General features: G+C 46.6%; 1 protein-coding gene across 1 annotated transcript in view; it reads left to right on the forward strand.

Moving 5' to 3' along the window:
- Positions 1-21,376, forward strand: part of LOC144752849 (uncharacterized) — a 785,061-nt gene that overhangs the window by 643,819 nt on the left and 119,866 nt on the right. Inside the window, exon 13 of the mRNA XM_078640687.1 lies at positions 20,570-20,623. Within this exon, the coding sequence (XP_078496813.1) occupies positions 20,570-20,623 (54 nt within the window). The remainder of the gene's footprint in view (positions 1-20,569; positions 20,624-21,376) is intronic.

Below are 21,376 nucleotides of genomic sequence, written 5' to 3' on the forward strand. Positions count from 1 at the left end.
GAAGGGCACAAGAACGAGTGGGGCAGAGGGCAGAATGGCACAAAAACAAGTGGGGCAGAGGGCGGAAGGGCACAAAAACGAGTGGGGCAGAGGGCAGAATGGCACAAAAACAAGTGGGGCAGAGGGGCACAACAACGAGCGGTCTCGCACACAAAAAATCCGCGAACACGCAAAGCGCCCCGCGAACACGCAAATCGCCCAGCGAACACGCAAAGCGCCCTGCGAACAGGCAAGAATAAAAAAATCCGCAAATTCGCACAAAATCGTGAATTTTGCGGATTGCAAATTCACAAATCCGTGAATTAGCGGATTGTGAATTCGCAAAATTCGCCCATACTTAACAACATTTATCGCTGTTATCTAATAAAATTGATTTGGCCAACTTTATCAAGGGACGACCTGGTCCTAGAATGAACGATTTATTTACTCAGCTTACAATGAAATATGAAAGCTCAAATTGAAGCTGCATCACGTTTATGGGAAATAGATCAGGTGAGTCTAGAAAAGGTACTTGCTGTAGTTGACAATAGTATTAACACACTGTCTTCCCGCATTTACACCTTAGATAATATTGTTTCATCTGTTGTTGATATTGTACAAGATGATGTGTCGGTGTTATATCATGGTCAAAATCAATTGCGTTCAGTAATGCGATTTGCTTGGACTTTGCAAACTCTGAAGGTGGGTAAAGTGCCATGGGATTATTTAAATGCATCTGCTTTGTTTCTGCCTTTTAATTTGACTGACAAGCAACAGTTTATGTCCATGAAAGATGATACATACACTCTTTTGCATATTGAGAAGATAGACTCTTTACCCTTCTACATGGCTAAAACTGACTCTGCTGTTTCGCTCATTCATGGAGTTATCTCTTTACCTTTCTCTTTGTTTAAATTTAGCTCCTGCACAAGGGATTACCCCATAGGTCGCTACGAACCTCTAGGCAGAGCTTTCCTAGATGAGGTGTGGTCCTTGCCTTTCACGTACAGATGTTTGTGAGATGACAAGGAAGAATATCCTACAGGGGAATCTTTTGATTCTTATATAGGTTGTTCCCTTGTCTGCAAAAACATGCAGTTACATTTGGCTTGCAGTATTACCACACCGAATCTTGCATGTGTCAACACCGCCAAACACCTGCACTTCCGGATCCACACCGACCCCACCACCACCCTCAGAGGAACACTCATCTACAGACCACCCGGACCCTGAGCACAATTCAGCGACTCCATCGCTGACCTCGCCAGCACCCACGCACTCGCCTCCACTGACTACATCCTCCTCGGGGACCTGAATTTCCACCTCGAGAACAACAACGACGCCATCCTGATCGACAACCTCGCCAACCTCGGCCTCAGACAACTCGTCACCGCACCCACCCACACCGCTGGCCACACACTGGACCCCATCTTCTCCACAGGCACCCACATCGCCTTCGACCACACCACCGAACTCCACTGGACCGACGACCACTGCATCCATTTCACCTTCAACAAACCAACCACACACCACCGCACCCAACAGCTGCCTCGCCGCTGCTGGAGCAAAGTCACTGAAGACCAGCTGATCACCACCCTCGCCCAGAACCCACCCACCGACCCCACCAACCCAGACGCCGCAGCCCGCATCCTCAGACAGTGGATCAATGACTGCACCAAAACCCTCGCCCCACTCAAGAAGCCCTCCAACAACCATGCCAGCAAGAGAGCCACCTGGTTCACCGACGAGCTGCAGACCGCAAAAAGCGCCTGCCAGAAACTGGAGAAGATATGGCTCCACGAACGCACTCTGGACAACCACGCAGCACACAAGGACACCACTCGCAGACATCACCACCTCATCAGAATAGCCAAGAGATCCTCCTTCAAAGAACGCCTAGATAACAACGCACACGACAGCAAAGAGCTCTTCAGCATCGTAAAGGAACTCTCCAACCCCACGCCAACGCCAACGACATACCGCCCTCACAAGAACTGTGCAACTTACTAGTCATCTTTTTCTGCAAGCTCACTGACATCAATGACAGCTTCAACACCATGACCGCCCCGACTACGCCAGACCCCACCCCCCTGTGAACACCACCAGCGCCAACTGCCTGACCTCCTGTACCAATGTCAACGACGTCCAGACCCGCAAGGTCATGAACCCCATCCACTCAGGATCTCCGTCAGACCCGTGCCCACACCACGTATTCAACAAAGCTGACGCTGCAATCGCACCCCAACTACGGAAGGTCATCAACATCTTCTTCGAAACAGCGACATTCCCGGAAAGCTGGAAACACGCCGAAGTCAACGCCCTCCTCAAGAAGCCCAAGGCGGACCCCAAGGACCTCAAGAACTTCCAGCCCATCTCCCTGCTCCCGTTCCCGGTGAAGGTCATCGAGAAAATCGTATACATGCAACTGGCCCGCCACCTAGAAGACAACAACATCTTGGATCGTCCCAGTCAGGGTTCAGACGAAACCACAGCACCGAGACAGCCTTCACCGCTGCCACAGACGACATCAGGCGCCAACTAGACAACGGCGAAACATCAGCCCTCATCCTCCTGGACCTGTTAGCCGCCTTCAACACGGTTTGCCATCACACTCTAAAGACACGCCTCCTAGAAGCTGGAATCCAAGAGAAGGCCCTTGACTGGACCACGTCCTTCCTCTCTGGCAGAACCCAGAGCGTCCGCCTCTTGCCTTTCTGATCCGAGGCCACCAACATCATCTGCGGCGTCCCCCAGGGCCCATCCGTCAGCCCAACGCTGTACAACATCTACATGGCCCCCTTGTACAAGTGGCCCGCTAACACGACCTCAACATCATCTCCTACGCCGACGACACCCGGCTCATATTCTCCCTCACCAAGGACCCGCACACAGCCAAAACCAACCTCCACGAGGGAATGAAGGCCATCGCCGACTGGATGCAGAACAGTCGTCTGAAGCTGAACTCAGACAAGACCGAGGTACTCATCCTCGGACCCACCCCCTCAGCCTGGGACGACTCCTGGTGGCCGACCACACTGGAAACAGCACCGACACCCACCGACCATGCACGCAACCTAAGATTCACCCTCAACTCCTCCCTTTCAATGTCTAAACAGGTCAACGCCGTCTCCTCCTCCTGCTACAACATGCTCCGCAGGATCTACAAGTGGATCCCGACCGAAACAAGAAGAATGGTGACACAGGCTCTCGTCAGCAGCAGACTTCTTTATTTTATTTATTTAGTATTTTGTAGAGCGCACAGCTACCTCCGACGGAGGTGTCCCGGCGCTGAAGACATTATCTCCGAAGGGTCGGGGGAGAAGGAATGAGGAGGGTTTAGATCTGAGAAAAGAACCAAGTCTTTAATTTTTTCCGGAAAAGGGGTTCTGAAGTCGTGAATCTTAACTCTGTTGGCAGCTGATTCCAGAGTTTGGAAGTAACAACGGCAAGAGCCCTTCCTCCCGTACGCGTAAGACGAAAACGGGGGGATATCATGAGGCGTAGATGATTGGATCTGAGGTTACGTTGTGACTGTGAGAACTTCATTCTGCGCCGTAGGTATGTGGGGCCTCGGTCATTAAGGGCTCTGAAAGCCAAGGTTAAGGCTTTGAATTGGATCCGCAGTTTTATTGGGAGCCAGTGGAGTTTGATAAGGTGGGGTGAGATGGAGTGACGATAAGGAATATTGTTAATCAGCCTGGCTGCTGCGTTCTGAACTCTCTGTAGCTGGTTAATGAGGTAGGATGGAGCACCTACATACAGGCTATTCGCCTAGTCTGGATGGGAGGTTATCAGGGCATGGACTACTGTTTTTTGAGAGTCTAGCGGTAAGTAGGGAATGATTTTTTTTAACATTCGTAGCTTCCCGAAGCAGGCAGAGGTAACTTTGCTGATTTGGGTTTTACAGGAGAGGGAAGTGTCGAATTGAAATCCTAGGTTTCGGGCAGCTAGGACAGGTACTGGGGGAGGGTATAGTTCGGTCGGCCACCAGATATTAGGGGGTAAGGGTGATTTCTGATTAAAAAATAAGACTTCAGTCTTATCTGTGTTGAGCTTTAAATTGTTCTCAGACATCCATGAGGCGATCTTTAACATGCTATGGCGAAAGTTGTTGGTCTTTGAAGGAGAACACCAGTTGGGTGTCGTCGGCGTAGAAGGTCACTTTGACGCCACACGATTCGACAATCTTCGCCAATGGTTTGAGGTACACGTTGAAGAGGAGCGGGCTTAGGGCGGAGCCCTGTGGGACTCCCCAAATCAGCGTTTTTTTGGCAGAGAGAAAGGATCCCAGCATCACTTGTTGGGTGCTGTTTTTTAGAAATGATTTTACCAATATGAGGGGGGGACCGCCGATCCCCATCTCTTGTAAGCGAGTCATTAGTTTGTCGTGTGAGATGGTATCGAATGCAGCGGATAGGTCGAGGAGGACCAACATGGCCTCCTCTCCCCAGTCCGTGCATTCCCTAATTGACTCGGCGACTTCAAGTAGTGCTGACTCGGTACTATAGTCCGGTCTGAAGCCAGACTGGGTGTCATGAAACAAGGAGTTTAATTCAAGGTAACTCGATAGTTGTAGTTGAACAGCTTTCTCTAGTACTTTGGCAGGTTTGGGCAGAAGTGAAATCGTACGATAATTGCTTAGACAAAGAGGGTCTATGCCTGCTTTTTTTTTAATTGGGCTTAGCAATGCGTGTTTCCAGGCAGCAGGGACAACACTGGTAGATAAGGAGGAGTTCCAGATTTCGAGTAGGGGGTTGATGATTAAGGGGGCAATATCATTCAGGATTAAGGCTGGGGCAGGGTCTAAAGGTGAGCCTGATTTGCAATCCAAAAATAATTTCGTAGCTTGTTCCTTAGTGAGAGGTTGGAATGCTGTAAAGGCAAAATTGTAGTTCGTGTCAGGGTCTTCAGTACTGATGGGGCCGCTCTGACGGATAGTTGCTGCAATGTTAATAATTTTCTCTTCAAAAAAGTTTGATAGATTATCACTCAGTGTTTGAGACATGAGAACTGGGGCAGTAAGTGCATTGGGCTGAGTGAAGTCTTTCACTATATTGAAAAGGGTCTTGGTGGAATTCTTTGCTTTGGCAATGGTGTCAGAGAAGTAAGTGCTCATGGAGTGGTGTTTGAGTTTACGAAACTCTTTAAGGCCTTGTCTGTAGAGTGCCTTGACTACTGGCTCATAGTTCTGTCTCCAAAGTCGTTCCAGCTTTTTGCACTTGCTTCTATGTGCCCTGAGTTCTTGTGTGAACCATGGAGCAGAAGGTTTTTGTCTGTGGGAGGTAAGGGTATGTAATGGGGCAATTTTCTCTATTGCGGATGTAAGGTCATTGTTCAGTGTACGTACGGCTGCGTCCAGGTTGTCCGGAAGCGGGTTGAGACTATTGAGGTATGTTTGTTCTAAGGCAGTTAGAGAGAGTTTGTGCCATTTTCTGCCTTGAGTTCTTATGGTGGACTCCTGTTTAATAATTTGGGATAGAGAGACCTCAAAAGGTATTAAGTAGTGGTCAGACCATGTCAGAGGTAAAGGGGGAAGGATTTTAAGTTTCTTGTGATTTGAGAATATAAGGTTGAGAGTATGCCCGGCGGTATGAGTGGGGCCTGTTACCCTTTGTGATAGATTTAGATTTTGCATAGATTCCAGGAGTTGAGCAGCGCGGTTGCAGTTGCTAACATCCACATGATGGTTGAAGTTTTCCAGTACCATGAAGTGAGGGTGTTTAAGGGAGAGATCTGCGGTAACTGCCAGTAGCTCTAGGATGGCAGGTTGGGGAGTGTTAGGAGGAACGTAGGCCAACAACCCGGAGGAGATGGCAGTAGTGGAATCTGTGATGGAGAAGTATAAAGCTTCTATAGGTTTGATGTTAGCAATTTTCCTGGTGGTAATTTTTAGGTGATTCTTTAGAATCACAGCGATTCCTCCACCTGGTTTGGAGCCTTCGCGGTTGAGACCGGTAAATCTGTAACCAGTAGGAATAGCTAGGGCGATGTCAGGGTTGGAAGAGTCTTTGATCCAGGTCTCAGTTAGAAATAATGTGTCCCAGGGTGTAGAGGACAGTAAAAGCCAGATGTCATTGGCGTGGCCGGGTAGTGAGCGGCAGTTCACTAGTCCCATAGAGTAGGTTTTGGTGGGGGGGGTTTGATGTCAGCGGATTTGCGTGGACGAGTCCAGGCGGGGCAAAGCGAGAAAGAGCAGTTAGGGCATTTGTGAATGAAAGGGCAGGGTAAGGGAAAGCAGCAGGACGTGGCTTGACTACGGCAACGCACTCTACGCAGGAATCCCATCCAAAACGCCTCCGCCCGACTGATCGTCAACGTCCCCCGACACAGCCACATCACCCCCCACCTGAGAGACCTACAATGGCTCCCCATCGACATTAGGATCACCTTCAAGCTCCTCACCCACGCACACAAAGCACTCCACAAGGCCGGACCAGCCTACCTGAACAGCAGACTCAACTTCTACAACCCGACCCGCCAGCTCCGCTCCGCCAGCCTCGCCCTCGCCGATGTCCACCACATCCAACGAACAACCTCTGGCAGCAGATCTTTCTCCTACATCGCCGCCAAGACCTGGAACACCCTCCCTACCCACCCACGGCAGACCTAAGACCTACTTGCCTTCAGAAGACTTCTCAAGACCTGGCTCTTTGAGCAGTAGCGGCACCCCCTCCTCTCAGTGCCTTGAGACCCTCACGGGTAAGTAGCGCGCTTTGCAAGTACTCTGATTTTTTTATATTCCAGTACCAGCTGTAAAACCCACCTTCACCCTGCTTGCTAACGGTAGCTATCTTCTTCTAAATAACGAAGAATGTTGTGGTTTGCAGGCTGGCATACCATACATTGTGACAGTTTCAAAGCGCATAGTTTGCTGTAGAAATATGCTTTTCACGCCCCCGCTGGGGAAGCTCAATGCCTCAATTTGGCTTCGCATCCTAATTTTGAAAGCAGACTTCAATACTTTGAGCAGAATAAAGGCGCTAATATTTCAACAGGAGATCCCGCTCACTTCTGCACATGAAGCATTCGTCCTGCAGATAGCGAGCACTAATTCAGAAATTCAGGCCCTTTTAAATACTAACCTCCCCCTAAATTTCGGTGAATTAACTCACAGCATATTCAATGCGTCTGATACACACGGCCGGGTGCTATTTTAAAAATAGTTGGCTCTGACCTTGTGACCTCTTTTCAGACTATATTTGGTGTGATACCAGCCTTTATTCATTCTATTTTTTCCTACCTCTTTGAAGGCTTACCTCTGTTGGTCACCGAACCCGCTGGTGTCCTTCTCTTGATTTTCCTGATATGCAATGGCTGCACCTCTTGTGGTCCTACACAACCCAGAACGGTTAAAAAATGATCCGTGACCGTATACTTGAATGCTATGGTACTCTGCAGCTGGTGACACTCAGCTTGGCTTATGGACTGTCTTTCTGCTTTGCGTAGTACACTTGCGTGCAACCCGTCTTCTCCTGCTTGGAGTGCTCCTTTCAATGGGCACTGGATCTCTGTCTCTCCAGTACAGCATCTCCCGGCCTGGATTACGACCTGTTAATGAGTCCCTTTGTGGCCCTTGAGCAAGAATGCTCGGGTTAGTTTTATGGCATGTGTGGCTGCACTTGGAGTGTTGGCACAATGGGTTATCTGTGTGGCTGCACGGGATCTCCTACAATCTAGCTACATTGAATATCACTCAAGTTGTCCTGTGGTGGTCCTGGAAGTGCCGAATTGTGATGACCATACTTGCTCGTTCAGTTTGCTAAATTGGATGGCATCTCTTTTTACTACCAATGAAAATGATTTCCTGTTGGAGGCCGTGGCTGTTTACTGCTCATACACTCTGTTGCATTCAAATGGCAGGAGCACAGCTTTGCCTATTTTTCATGGTATTTTTGGGCAAACTTATTGTTGCACCTACTTACCAGCCCCTTTTTTATTTTATTTTTTTCAATTTTTTATTTACCCTTGCTCTTTTACAAATTCGATAATCTATAGACGCTCATGAACTCTGCTTGCACTTCTTGAACCCTGTGTTCGTCCTATGCCTACATCCAATGGACTTTCCTGGGGAGGGTGTAGTGAGGATATGGGATTCACTGTGGACATTACTAAGTTAGCATATGTTAGTACACGCTTGGCTGCCATGTTGCCGCTTTTGCACACATTGCTACATGACTTTGTTTCCGCAAATTTTCTGCTTGTGCTCGTTCACATGAGAACCGTCTACCTTTCATGTTTCTTGCTGTACTCTGTGGGTTTCACCTGCACATCGTGTTCAAGGTAAAAAAACAATGTCCCTTGTTAATCTGCCTTGGTCAGTCCCCCACATGTTTGACATAATATACACACACACAGATGCACTACCGAAAACCGAGTGCTTTTAATATGGCATTGCATGCATGTTAGGCACTTCAAGAAAACCTTTCCAGAGACAAGAGCTGTGCTTGAACAGAGATGTAACCATTTGCATCTAAACCTAGAGGTATGGGGTCCCCCCTGACAAAACCCAGAGGTCTTCTATTTCTATAATAAACTAGTTCCTAGCATGAGGAGGGTGGAAAGTCATGGTAGTCCTTTTTCCACTATCTTTATAGAATGATATCCGCGTTCATTTTCTGTGGAATTGTAACAATCCTTAATATATCGTGGTTATGCATTTTGCTGCGAGTATTGGCTCGTATACTGAATTATAGAGCACGTTAGTTAAAATAAACATTTTAAACTATACAGTGTCTCTGATTATTCATGTTGTGGACAAGTATGAGTGAATGAACGAAAGAGCGTTCTTGCTCTCGCGATTCCTGGGAGAATCTGAGTTACATGTTCTAGGATGTCTAATCATTGGTAGCTTTGCTGTAGTATAGAGAACGAATGAGACAGTATAGCTGGTCGGATTGGGGTTTCGGGCACTAAGGTGGGCTGCAGGTACACCACTATACACTGAGGTCCTGGTTTCCTGCACATAGTTCGGTATATGTGCAGAATCCCTGCAACAGCCGGGAGCAAGATAGAGGGAGTTTCAGGCACTTCCCTTTGCCCAAGGAGCTGATGAGGCCCACAAGTAGCGCATGGCGACCCCGGGGTGGCACTGGAATTCCGAAGATAAACATATGGCTGAGATGTAGTAAGCAGCGCGGCGTGGTTAATAATCCATTGGCTGTAGGGCCACTACCGTCATCATAAGCATACTGCACCTGGAGCCACCTACAATACAGCTACTACCCTCAGGATGGGAGAAAGGGGCTGTGTGCAAGCCAGAAACCAACTGGGAAACCCACATCAGGCAATAATGCTGTTGCGCGCCACCCCAACTAGAGTCTGCGTGAAAACCACATCCTAACTCCTGGCAGGTTCGGGAAAACGGATGCAAAACAGTCCAAGCTACCGAAGACACAAGAATGCAAGATGAGGACATCAGACATCAGATCTCTCCTGTTGGGGGTCAAATCCAGCTTGAAAACAACAGACTCAAAGCTAGACCACGTACCATCCCAGCTAGATCATGTAAAATAGCACGTTGACACACACAACACTCGGATCACACAACTGGAGTCCGGAGTGTCAGATGCAGAGGATACACTTACTGAGGGCCAACAACACCTGTTAAAAAGGAACAAGGTGCTGGAACTCTAGGATGGAGAACTACTTTGGTTCTCTGCAACGCAAGCTCTTTGGTACAGAACTATCAACGGTCTATATTGTGGAGCGGGCCCATCACTCGCTAGAGCCTAGACCTCCGCCTGGTGCACATGCACGCCCAATAATTGTTTGCCTATTAAACTACAGAGACCGCGATATGATCCTGCGGAAAGCCAGAGAAATGGGAGAGGTCAAACATCAAGGGAATACCCTACCCATCTTCCTGGACTTTATATTATCTGTGCAGGCAGCAAGACATGCGTTTCTACTGGCAAAAGGCATCCTCCAATAGCAGGACATTCCTTACTCCTTCTACCTGGCCAAGCTGTGCATTGCATGTGATGATAAACTACAGTTTTTCATGGATCCAAAGGCCTCGTTGACCTAGATTAAACAACTCAGTAGAGGCAACAAGAATGTTCAAATTGACCAAGATCATCGGTACCAGTGACAATGACTAGCCTCAAATACGGTTGCAATGCCCACAGTGACACTGAAGATTATATGCTGTACTGGGACAATTGTCAAACTGTAAAACTGTCTATTGCACCTGGCGTGCCCTGAGAGTGGCGTATGGCCACAAGCATGGTGCTCTGTAGCCAGAAGCTTCCCTGCATGAAAATACTGCTCGGCCATCAAACTAGAAAGAAGGGGATTGAGGCTACTGTGCCCGCACTGGTAAAAAAGTCCATATAAGTTGAAAATATAGAGGTGCTGGTGATCTGAGACACAATCCCCTGGATCCCAATATTAGAGAGCCAAGAAACTTGGCTTTCCGAACAAATTTGCACAAAAGTGACCCCGCACTCATCAAATGTTAATACAGTGTCAATGCAATTTCAGCAATATATATTCACAAACTTCAATTATTCTTATCGCTGTTCTCCCAAGAATTCCAAAGTCAAGTTTCTTCGTCAGAAAAGATTCTTTTATTCACAAATGATGATTAAAATCGGACTTCTTCAGGGCTTGATCAAAGTTCTTTATAAAGCAAAGCTTCTTCTTAATCTTCACACAGGAAGGTTCAGGTGATTTTACGGAACGAAGAAATCGTCATTGTTCCATGGTATGAATAGTTCAAGTTTTAATAGTTTATAGAGAGTAAAGGCCGCAAAGGAGTGTCGGCGTGTAGTAAGACGTCTGGTCATCAAAATACTGCTCGGCCACCCTGGCTTCTAGTCAGGGGTGTCCGCCTGGCGTATCCATGGCCCCATGGGATGATTCCCTTGTGCACCTGTTATGTTTACTGGTTGGGGAAATTTGGTTTGGGGGAAGGGGAGAAATATCTCAACCTGCTTGGAGGGATTAGAATAGGAGGTTGGGGTAAAGTTAAGGGACCGCAGCTACCCTTCACCAGGAAGGGTTGTGGGGTTTTGAATGGGGGTGGGTGGTGGGATATTGTGCATGCGGATGTTCTCTCTTCTTTGTTTATGCAGGTCATGTTCTGAAGCAACACATATACTGGGAAGCTACACTAACACTCAAAATATTACACACAACCACATGTGATAAGCATTAGGACACAACGTGACATGCGTGCTAACCAACTGCCAAAATAGCAAACATAACATATTTAACATGGAATGTGCGGGATCTTGATCACTGTAAATCCTGACCAATAAACACATACCCTGTGTGCCCAGCGTAGATGTTTGTTTCCTACAGGAGGCACACTTGTCTGCTAGCAGCACGGCTCACCTCTGAGCCCGTTGATGCAGAAAATCCTATTCCTCAGTTTACTCTAGCTCTGCCCGAGGTGTCACCATTCTACTCATGAAAGGGTTGCCATGGTGCAGTACAAATTCCCTCATAAACAAAGACGATGATATGTTGTTTGGGTAGGTACACTATATGCACAACCAATGATTATGGTAGCCATTAATGGGCCAAACATGGACGACCCTGACTTTTTTCTTAATGCCTGGAGACAGATATCAGATTATAGCTCCTCGTCGGTGTTGTGGGGTAGCGACTTTAACGTTGCACTGCAGGGACACTCAGATCGCTCTGGCACCAGACTGAAACACCTGCAATCTGTAGAGGCCATAAACATACTCATCACTGACAACACGTACATCTGGCACCACATATACCTCACCAAGCATGACAGCACTTGCTTCTCCTCTTTTCACAGTTCCTGGTCCAGTATCAACCTCTGGTTTTTATCTAGGATGTGTCTACATGAACCACATCAGTTGAGCATTTGCCATGCACTCTTTCTGACCACTCTCCAGTGCGCTTGGTTCTCCAGATCCCACAGAATGTACCACCGATGTTTTCGTGGTGACTACTCCTGCATCCACTGTGAGATGTGGCGTTTAGAGAAGAGATCCGGATGGACATTATAGACTATTTTGCCTCAAATGTCGGATCAGTACGTTCACCCTCCTTACTATGGGACGCATTAAAGGTGGTAATCTGTATCTCATGCATTGCCAAGAAAACCAAAGTGCTAAAGGCAGTTAGGAGAATCCTGTGGAGACTAGAGGCTGAAAATAAACAGCTGGAGCAGTCACACAACCACGTTCCCAAACTGGCCACACTGGCTACCAACAGAACCTGACTCTACGAATATCAAACTGAGGCAGAGATGGAGGTAGAATCCCTGGGGAGTGAGGTACATGTCCGATGATATGGGGAAAATGACCGCCCTGGCAGGACACTGGCAAGACTGCTCCGTAAGCCACACACCTCTACATACATGTACGAACTAATAGACATTAATGGCAAAGTAGTTACATCCCCGCAGAGTTGCCTACAGTCATGTCCTCCTTCTTCACCCAGCTCTACTTTGCTGGGACGATGTGCAACCAGGAAACACTGCAACACTATTTTGATTCTATCGAAATCTTTTCTGTTCCCGCCCTTAAACTCATCATGATGGCTATGGTTCTATCTTGGCTAGACTACGGCAACATCCTGTATAATGGCGTCCCAGCTTATGCCCTCCGACGCCTACAGCTGGTACAGAACCAAGCGGCACGCCTTATTTATGGCCTCCCTAAGTTCCACCATGCCACCACTTGCACTGGTTGCCTATTAGGGAGAGGGCTCTTTTCAAACTGGGCTGTACTGCGTTCCAGGCCCGAGCTGGAACTGCCCCAGCCTTCATAAACTCAGCAATTTCCAGCTGCGTACCTGCCAGAGAGCTTCGCTCCTCTTCTTAATCCCTCCTCTCTGTCCCACGTTTCAGGAAGATGAGGATGGGGGGTGAAGTTTGCGGTCCTCGGTCCCACTTTCTGGAACTCTCTCCCCCCCAACGTTCGCTCCATCTCACTTTATCATGATTTTTGCAAGACCTTAAAAACCTATGTCTTCCTGCAAGCCTTCCCTGCCTAGTTTCCTCATAGCTGCTATCCGGGTTCAAAAGTCCTAGCGCCAAGAAACCGCCAGGTAAAAGTGCGCTCTACAAGTGTTTTTAAATTCAAATTCAAATCGAACTACTCTGGCTAGACCTTGGACACAGGGAATACCTTGATGCCCAGATCATGGCCAGCTGCCTGGGATAAGGGCCCTTTCGTCGATAGGCTCACACTTGCTTTTCATAAAGAATACGCCACTATACTTATCCCACATCTTATCGAGATGTATCATGACTCACTGTCAGTGGGCTACTTCCCCCAACCATTAGAGAGGCAATTATTATAACCAAACTCAAACCAGTCAGGCCCGACCAGTCTGGGTTCATACAAGGGAGGGCCATGTTGCATATTCTTCACATGATATTCTTCATCATGCATCATATTCATCCCTCCCTGCCAGCGGTAGAAGCTCTCCTTGACGCCACAAAAATGTTTGATTCCCCCAAATGGACATTCCTCTTCCCCCATCTTAGACACCCGGGCTTCAGCTAAAGTTTTAATAAAAACAAATCTGATTATTATATACCCTTCCCCTTGTTTGCATTCAAATAAACACCCGTATCTCGGACCCCATTGAAATAACATGGGGCACTAGGCAGGGAGGTCCCCTCTCTCTGCTGGCGCTGGCAATGGAGCCATTGGCAGCTAGGCTGCGCCAGCTCCAGCTGGGTATTGGCTTTAATGCCCGAGGACTAGTGGTGTCTATGTATGCCGATGATATTACCCTATACATTTGTGAGCCACACAAGAACCTAGAACCTATGACAAGGGAAGGGATCCGCGTTGTAGGCTACTCTGGCATTCAGGTTAACTGGAGCAAATCAATACTCTTTCAGCTCACTGAAGCCGTGCGCCCATACCAAATGGAATACCAACTAAAATGGGCATCTGAGCTGAGTAAATACTTGGGCATATGGCTGTGCAGGAACCTGGAGGAACTGTGGAGAGTAAATTATGGATGTGCAGTTAATAGGCTGGGCGCATAGCGATAGCAAAAATGGTGGTCCTACCGAAAATGTTACACTTATTTGTCAATGTCCCGCTTCCCTTCACTGCACTGTTTTTTTAAAAGACTGCGCTCTGACAGGATTGTTCTAGCGCGGGCTGGCCAGTAGCTGAGGGTATCTTATGAAATCCTTACAATACCCTCAGCACGTGGTGGACTGGGCACACCGGACATAAAGCTTTACACCCTCTGTGTCTGAATGAGCTTTCTGCATTTCTGGCTACACCTTACACTGCTTCAGCTGCAACTGGCGGTAGTGGGCAACCAGGCATCCCCATGGTGCTAAAAACGGCCTTGTTCCAGCAGTATAAAGCACCCAAGGACGAAATCAACACACTGGAGTGTGTGCATGTACATGGGAAGGCATCCGCAGACAAACCGGCGCCACCAAGCTATATGTGCCATCTGCTACATTGGCAGGGAATCCCACCTTCCCCACACTACAAGATAGTGGCACAGCCCGATGCGCTGGAGTATTGAACATCAAATTATTTGCTAACTTTTACTCAGATGGCCAGCTTCTCCACCCATTCACTATTAGCGCAGAGCGTGAGGTCACATTACTTGACACACTATTATACTATCAAATCAGGGCGACTTGTAGAAATGCAAATAGCATGTTTTCTGCCCCTCCTCAGTTCACCACAGCATTGGAATATGTCCATACAACCACATTGCTGCGCAAACTCATTACCCAACCTTATTCCCTGACTCTGCCTGCCTCCACGCTGGATACCTTGAGGGCCCACCAAGCCTGGAGACTAGATAGAGGCCTGGATATATCAGCTGAGCAATTGCTTTATTGCTGTGGTCAAATTGCCTCTCCCATAACTAATGACGGTGACTGATTCCTTTTAAAATCTACATGGAAGGTATCGCACCCCAGCATACTCACACAGGATAGGCCTGGCTAGTGATGCAAGATGCTTGTGATGCTCTGTGCCGGAGGCCACATGTGTGCATCAGACCTGGACCTGCACGACGGCGGCGGAGTACTGATGCTCTATTTGTGAGATTGTCAGCATCACCATGGGATACTCTTTACTATCAGACCTCTGGATGTGTCTACTGGGATATGCTAAGTAGACCTTGGACACACACCCGACAACTAGTTGCAATGTTGTTGCTCCTGGCCAGGCGCAGGGTGGCGATGCACTGGGGCCGCAGAACAGAGCCAACAATGAAAGTGTGGTTTGCTGTTGTCTCACATTGACAAGCACAGCTGACTACGTTTTGGACCCTTATGCCTTCAGTGAATCGTCCCCACAAAATCTAGGACCCATTTACCAAATATCTTTACCAACATGCTACTGTCAATTTGGACACAGCAGATCCCACACTCACTTGCAGTTAGACTAATCCGTTTTACTACATGTTAGCTGGATCACGATGCCCGGCATGACCTGTGTTGCATACCACATGGATTAACAAGGTGCTCTGACCCCCTCAACGATATACATCAACCATGTCTAACTATGTTGTGTGTACGTAATATATTGATTAGATTGGTATATGCAACAGTGGGAGATGTTAGCACGTTCCTGCCAACTATGTGTTATTGAAAATGTTTCCCAAAAATGTATACATCTGTAAAATATAAATAAAGTAAGAAAAAAAAAAGATTACTCCTGATAGAGCCCAAACCAAATGTAGTAAAAACCTGTCAGTTTTAACAGACCTTGGTTTGCTGCCATTCACAATGTTCCAGAACCCCCTTGCATCCCTTTGATTTGTAGGTACTTATCAGTGTTTCTCATGTTCGCTTCTTGAGTGCCTGCTTCCTTTTGATTAGATCCCGTTTAGACCCTGAACCTTATTTAGGCAATGAAAGTCTTGCTCCTATGGCTACAGTTTAGAGCAAAACACAAACATTGTCCAGATGACCTGTATAACATGTTTAGCTGGGCCAGATAGGGTAGACTTGAGCCTAAGATTAGTTCCTACATTGAGGGTTAACAACGTTTTGATATTTGCAACCTGCCACATAAGCTTAAGTCTCTTACCTTTAGGGGCTATGTCAGTCTTACCTTTACATATAGAAGGGTGAGAACTAACAAGCAGGCAGAGAAATAAATAGTTGGGATTGTGGTCACTGAACCTACTTTTACTGGTACACCACACTCATCCAAACCCTCAGTGATAAATATGTTAACAGTAGTAGTTCCTTATCTCCAGCCAACAAAAATATACATTTGTGCTGAGGAGTACCCAGTATTTCATCCAGAATATGGAGGTCAAAGGTAAGTAAACTGCGTAATAGCTTGGGCCGCCCAGATCTACTATCTAGACAAGCAGGGTATATCAGTTGCCAAAAAAGAATCACACTGAGTTGCATTATTACACACATAGAACAAAACATCGATTTGGCAGCCCAATTCCACTACATTATGGCCATGTTTAAGACATAAAATAAACCTATGCGGAAGAACTACCCATAGAATTTGGATTCCAGGATGGTTGCCGGCAAATGGTAAAACATTGAACAGCTTAGAAATGCCAACCACGATGGCCAAAAATCTCCAGGCTCTACCCCCAGCAGAATGAGTAGTCGGTATAGAGAAAGTTTTAACGCCATCTCCAACAATGTCCGCCAAGGACCAGGTTTCCGGAGATTTATAATATCAAATTATGAGCTATAATTAAAACAGTTATGCTCTGACAGCTTTGTACTTATGCCAGCAATATTGAAGCATACCAAGTGAGTCTGTGAATCTTTGGCTAGTAGGACCTCGGAGTGAGCCTCCCTATGCATTGACACTTCAGAAATGCTGCGATTCTTGGCTGGGCTAACTATTCCTGTATGTGAAGTACAGGTGGTAGGCAGTCGATCTAGAGCCTCTAAAGCCATGAGAAGACTAAATCTGATGGGTATAGGGATGCATGAATGGGTGCCGGGGAGACAATGGGAGCCCAGCAACTGGTTTACAGGAAAGATCTCTAAAATGAAGCCTAATGGCAAAATGGTGATACTATTTTTCAAAATATTTCAGTGGTCATTTTGATTGCTACGGAAAATTAACCAACTGGCTAATTCTTGGGTACCTACAGTTAATAACCACAGTACCACTTAAATTGTTTAGTAAGAGATCCGGGCCAGTCGACTCTCCCAATAAAGAGCACATTGTTATACTCTGAGATACTGAAATCAGAATTTTTGTTTGGCCAATGACACATCTTGTTTTTAGGTTCACAATCAAATCCCACCCTGGATAAAGGCAGGGAAGGAACATTTGTCAAAACTGCCACTTAGAGTCTATATTCTGAGGGAGATTAAGGTGGGGCAGATAGTGACATCATTTTTCCCAGGACGACCTTCGTTGTTAAAATTCAGGGGCAATATTCCGTGACTTCATAGCCTGTTGATTCTGTCTACCCACAATAACTTGGGTCCTGCCTATGAAATTAGTTGCAAAACAGTTGGCCCAGTAGTTGTGTACCCTTGGGCATGCATCCCATTAGGGTCTGCCATTATGGTGACAGTTATTATTACCTCCATCTGCTCCACCCTAGTGCTCATGAAGGCAACATTATTGCAATTGATCCATTTTAAGATCACTTCATCCAAGCTTGCTAGGTTTTCCACCAAGTGGGTGACACTTTGGACTTTTATCTGCCAAAATAACAGGTCCCAATAAGGTGTTGTTGGTGTCTACCCTATCTTCCCCATTGCCCGAAAGAGGTTCCAGTTCAGAATGATTTTGGGCGGGACATTGTTATTGAAATTTCTGGGGGCACTGGTTTTATCACCACAATCATGCTTAGACTGTTGCTTCCTTTTGGCAGAGGGACCTCCTTCACTAGCGTGTAAGGAGCCAAGGTCATTCGTATCCTGTGTAGGGATCGTGGCCCTCCTGGTGGTGTCTCTCTCTGCTAATGCACAATGAATAGTCACTGCTTTGCTGGATGCACCGATGAGGTGTCGAGGTGAGTTAGTTAGAATATTAGCCAATAGTTCTCCTTGGTCATGGGACAGCCTTCTTTCTGACAGGTCAATTTCTTAGGAGATGACTCACCACCCAGAGTGGTGCCATATAGTACGGTGGTGCCTTTAGCTTTACTACAGCATTTTTAATTCCTGCATTGTCCCTAGGTGGCAGGCAAACCTTTCTACAAGCAAACAACACTGGTAAAGGAAATTCTAAAGTCTCAATCAAGCTAATAAGTAAGGAAAATGGGATAACGGCCATGCTAAAGGCCAGTACCGTCACAGAGGTTTCTCTGCAATCTGCAATCACCTATGGTCCTGCGGAGAGGCTTTATATTTAGCCACGAGAGGTGGCCCAGCCTGCCTCTTCTGGGTGATGACAGGCAAAAGCGGACCCTGTCTTGGAATGGTTTTCTACCGGGCACAACCTGGGCGTGTCCTCCTTGTCAACTACCCTGCAGGGCATGTCAAGTGCTTCAGAGCACTGTGTGCCCTTCCTCCCAGGCAAAATAGTCTGGGCCTTCAATATGGGCACCCACTCCTCTACTATCATCTCATCATACAAGTGTCCCAAGCTGCGAGACATGTCAGAACTTAAAAGTGCTGTGTGCCCAGGCAAAAAGTCCAGGCCCCGAAGTCTGAGATAACACTCCTCCACTCTTCTTCCCTCTTACAGGCATCAGCATAATAACATAACTACCTCAAAATTGGAAGACCCATGCCTTTTCAATGTCTTGATATAATCTTGTTCAAGCCCATGAATGAAACCTAACTCTTGTATAATCCTCACATTACATTTTAATGCTGTCCTCAAAGCTAACTTACTGCTGTTCTTCCAAATAGTGTATTGATATTGATATCCTTAGAGAAATGGAGTTCTTAACATCCTAACAATCTAAAGCTATTTCCAGGCACCATGCTAAATGTTATAAAAGCAATAAAAAGTCTGTGTTTTGGAATACTTAAGATGGATCGCACAGCGATACATTTAGCAACTGAGCTATTCTCTATCACAGTGTTGTCAGGGAAATTAAAAAATTGCACTAGGCTGAAGGATATTACTCTTCAATGCAACTGTGTGAATACTAACCGCCATTACATCTGGCTTGAGAGTCTTAGTGCAATCACTCTAAATTATGGTTAGATACCAGTTTTTCTTTAGTATATGATGGCTGATTTTATCTTATCTTGCAGACTTTAAAGTACCAACAGGACTAAACAACATGGTGATAAAAGGTGCCATCTCAAATCACTTTTTGATTATATTCGTCTATAACTTAAAATAATAAAAGAATGTCAGCTACTACGGTGTGCCTCCATGATACTATTGTATCTTCTGTAAATGAAAACAATAACACATGTCAGCCAAGATAATGTTCAAGGATTGTATCTCCATTTGAGTTTTTCTTTTAACTTAGCATCTTTTTAAGATGATGGTTTGTACATGTTGTTCACTATCTCAAGAATATGCCTTGCACGCATTAATGTTTGATATGATTTGTTTTTCTGTGGTCTGGACTGTTCCAGGGACACAGACACTAGAACGCAGTGTCCTTGCTTTATTATGTGTTTGTAGGAGACAATTCTATTTATCCAGACTATATAAAGAGGTTTTTTTACCCCTCTGGCAGAATGAGACCAGGCTGACATTTTATTCTTTAAAACGTGTCTGTTTTTAATTTGGTGAGAGGCAATTCACACCAGAGTTATCATGAATGCTGCAGGGAGCAGTGAATGAGATACAGCCCACAAGCCCTCACATTCATTCTTAGAAGGAACATAGCTGCATAAGATGGGTGCAGGCTAAGGATGGGCGACATTTGCGAATTCGCTGTCCGCGAAATCCGCGAATTTGTGATTTTTTTTGCGTGTTTGCGGGGCTTTTTCGTGTTCGCGGGATTTTTTCAGCGCTGCTACCCCGAGGTTACTCATGCAGTCGTACATGGGCTAGTTGCATGCTCGCGTTGTGCAATTGCGTGTTCGTGTCCGTTTTTGCGTGCTCGCGGACAAAAAGTCTCGCGATCAAGCAAAAAAATCCGCAAGCCTGCGAATTGCAAATTTTTTGACAAATTTGCGCGATTCGCGGAACGCAAATTTGTCAAAAATTCGCAAATTCCGCGAGCGGAACGGATTTTACGCCCATGCTTAGTGCAGGCTTACACACTCACACAGAGTGCATTAGTTGATGCACTGAATCTTCCTTCCTGAGACATTACACCAAGGTATGTGGTTAGATCATTCTAACTGGTTCTGGCAGCAGAGTATTCCCACAACACTCTCAGTAGTAATAGATAGGATTAATATTAGGAACAATTATCATGCTTGGATAGTTTGTGGTTTTCATTATTCTAATGATTATAACAACAATGTATTTTACCTGTCTAATTATCACAGTTCATATTTAATTACAAGAAATTAGATATTTTGAATAAACATATGAAAATGTATTATAGTCTCTTTTGGGCATCCAAAAGTGACAAATGAAAGGGTTTTTCACCTTGGGGCTGAGAGCAATGCGTAATAAACTTAGACTGTCATGATATAAGAGTCTGGAGGCTATTTTTCTCTTTCTCACATGCTTTTTTATTGTTGGAATAAGAAGACACAGGAGTAGTATGATAAGTAGTTATTCTCTTCTTCTTTGTTTTACTTGTGCAGGAACGCCAGGACCACCAATGAGTACGCTCCAAATGAATGAAGAGAGAACCAAAGGTAAGTGCTCATATGTAAATTGGATTGAACTTGGAGGAAGCCTTTTTGTGAGGGAGGTCACCCCCTTAAAATAAACATCCTTGACCCATCACGAAGGGCCCAGGTTGGCTACTGCAAGCCATGTAAATCTGAGAACCTGGTTAATTCTCAAGGCTTCATTTAAACTAACCCTGGGCGTAGTGTGCGGAGTGGGGCTCCGCGGAGCTACGCGAAGTGGGCACAGAACTACGCCCACCCGTGCACTCCGCGTAGCCCCACTACGCGCCGCCCGCCTCCCTCCCGCCCTCCCTAAATACTTAAATAAAAGGATAGAAAGTTTTTAAAAACACTTACCTTGTCTGCCGCGTCCCCGGGGCTCCCTCTCGCCGTCCCGCGATTCGCGCCGCCACCGATTCAGATACTAATGCGCATGCGCGGGCGCCCGCGCATGCGCATTTCTAATGAGAAATGCGCATGCGCGGCCGCCCGCGCATGCATATTAGTATCTGAAATGGCGGCGCGAATCGCGGGACGGCGAGAGGGAGCCCCGGTGACGCGGCAGACAAGGTAAGTGTTTTTAAAAGCTTACTATCCTTTTATTTAAGTATTTAGGGAGGGCGGGAGGGAGGCGGGTGGGGGCCGGCTACGCACCGTCTGCGGAGCGTGCGTAGTGCCGCCTGGCTACGCCCGCTACGCAAAATGCGTAGGAGACGGTACTACGTGCACTCCGTGCACGGAGCGTAGCTGGCCGCCCACCCTTAATTTAAACCAATA

Source organism: Lissotriton helveticus, chromosome 5_1 (assembly GCF_964261635.1).
Source record: "Lissotriton helveticus chromosome 5_1, aLisHel1.1, whole genome shotgun sequence".
Lineage (NCBI taxonomy): Eukaryota > Metazoa > Chordata > Amphibia > Caudata > Salamandridae > Lissotriton > Lissotriton helveticus.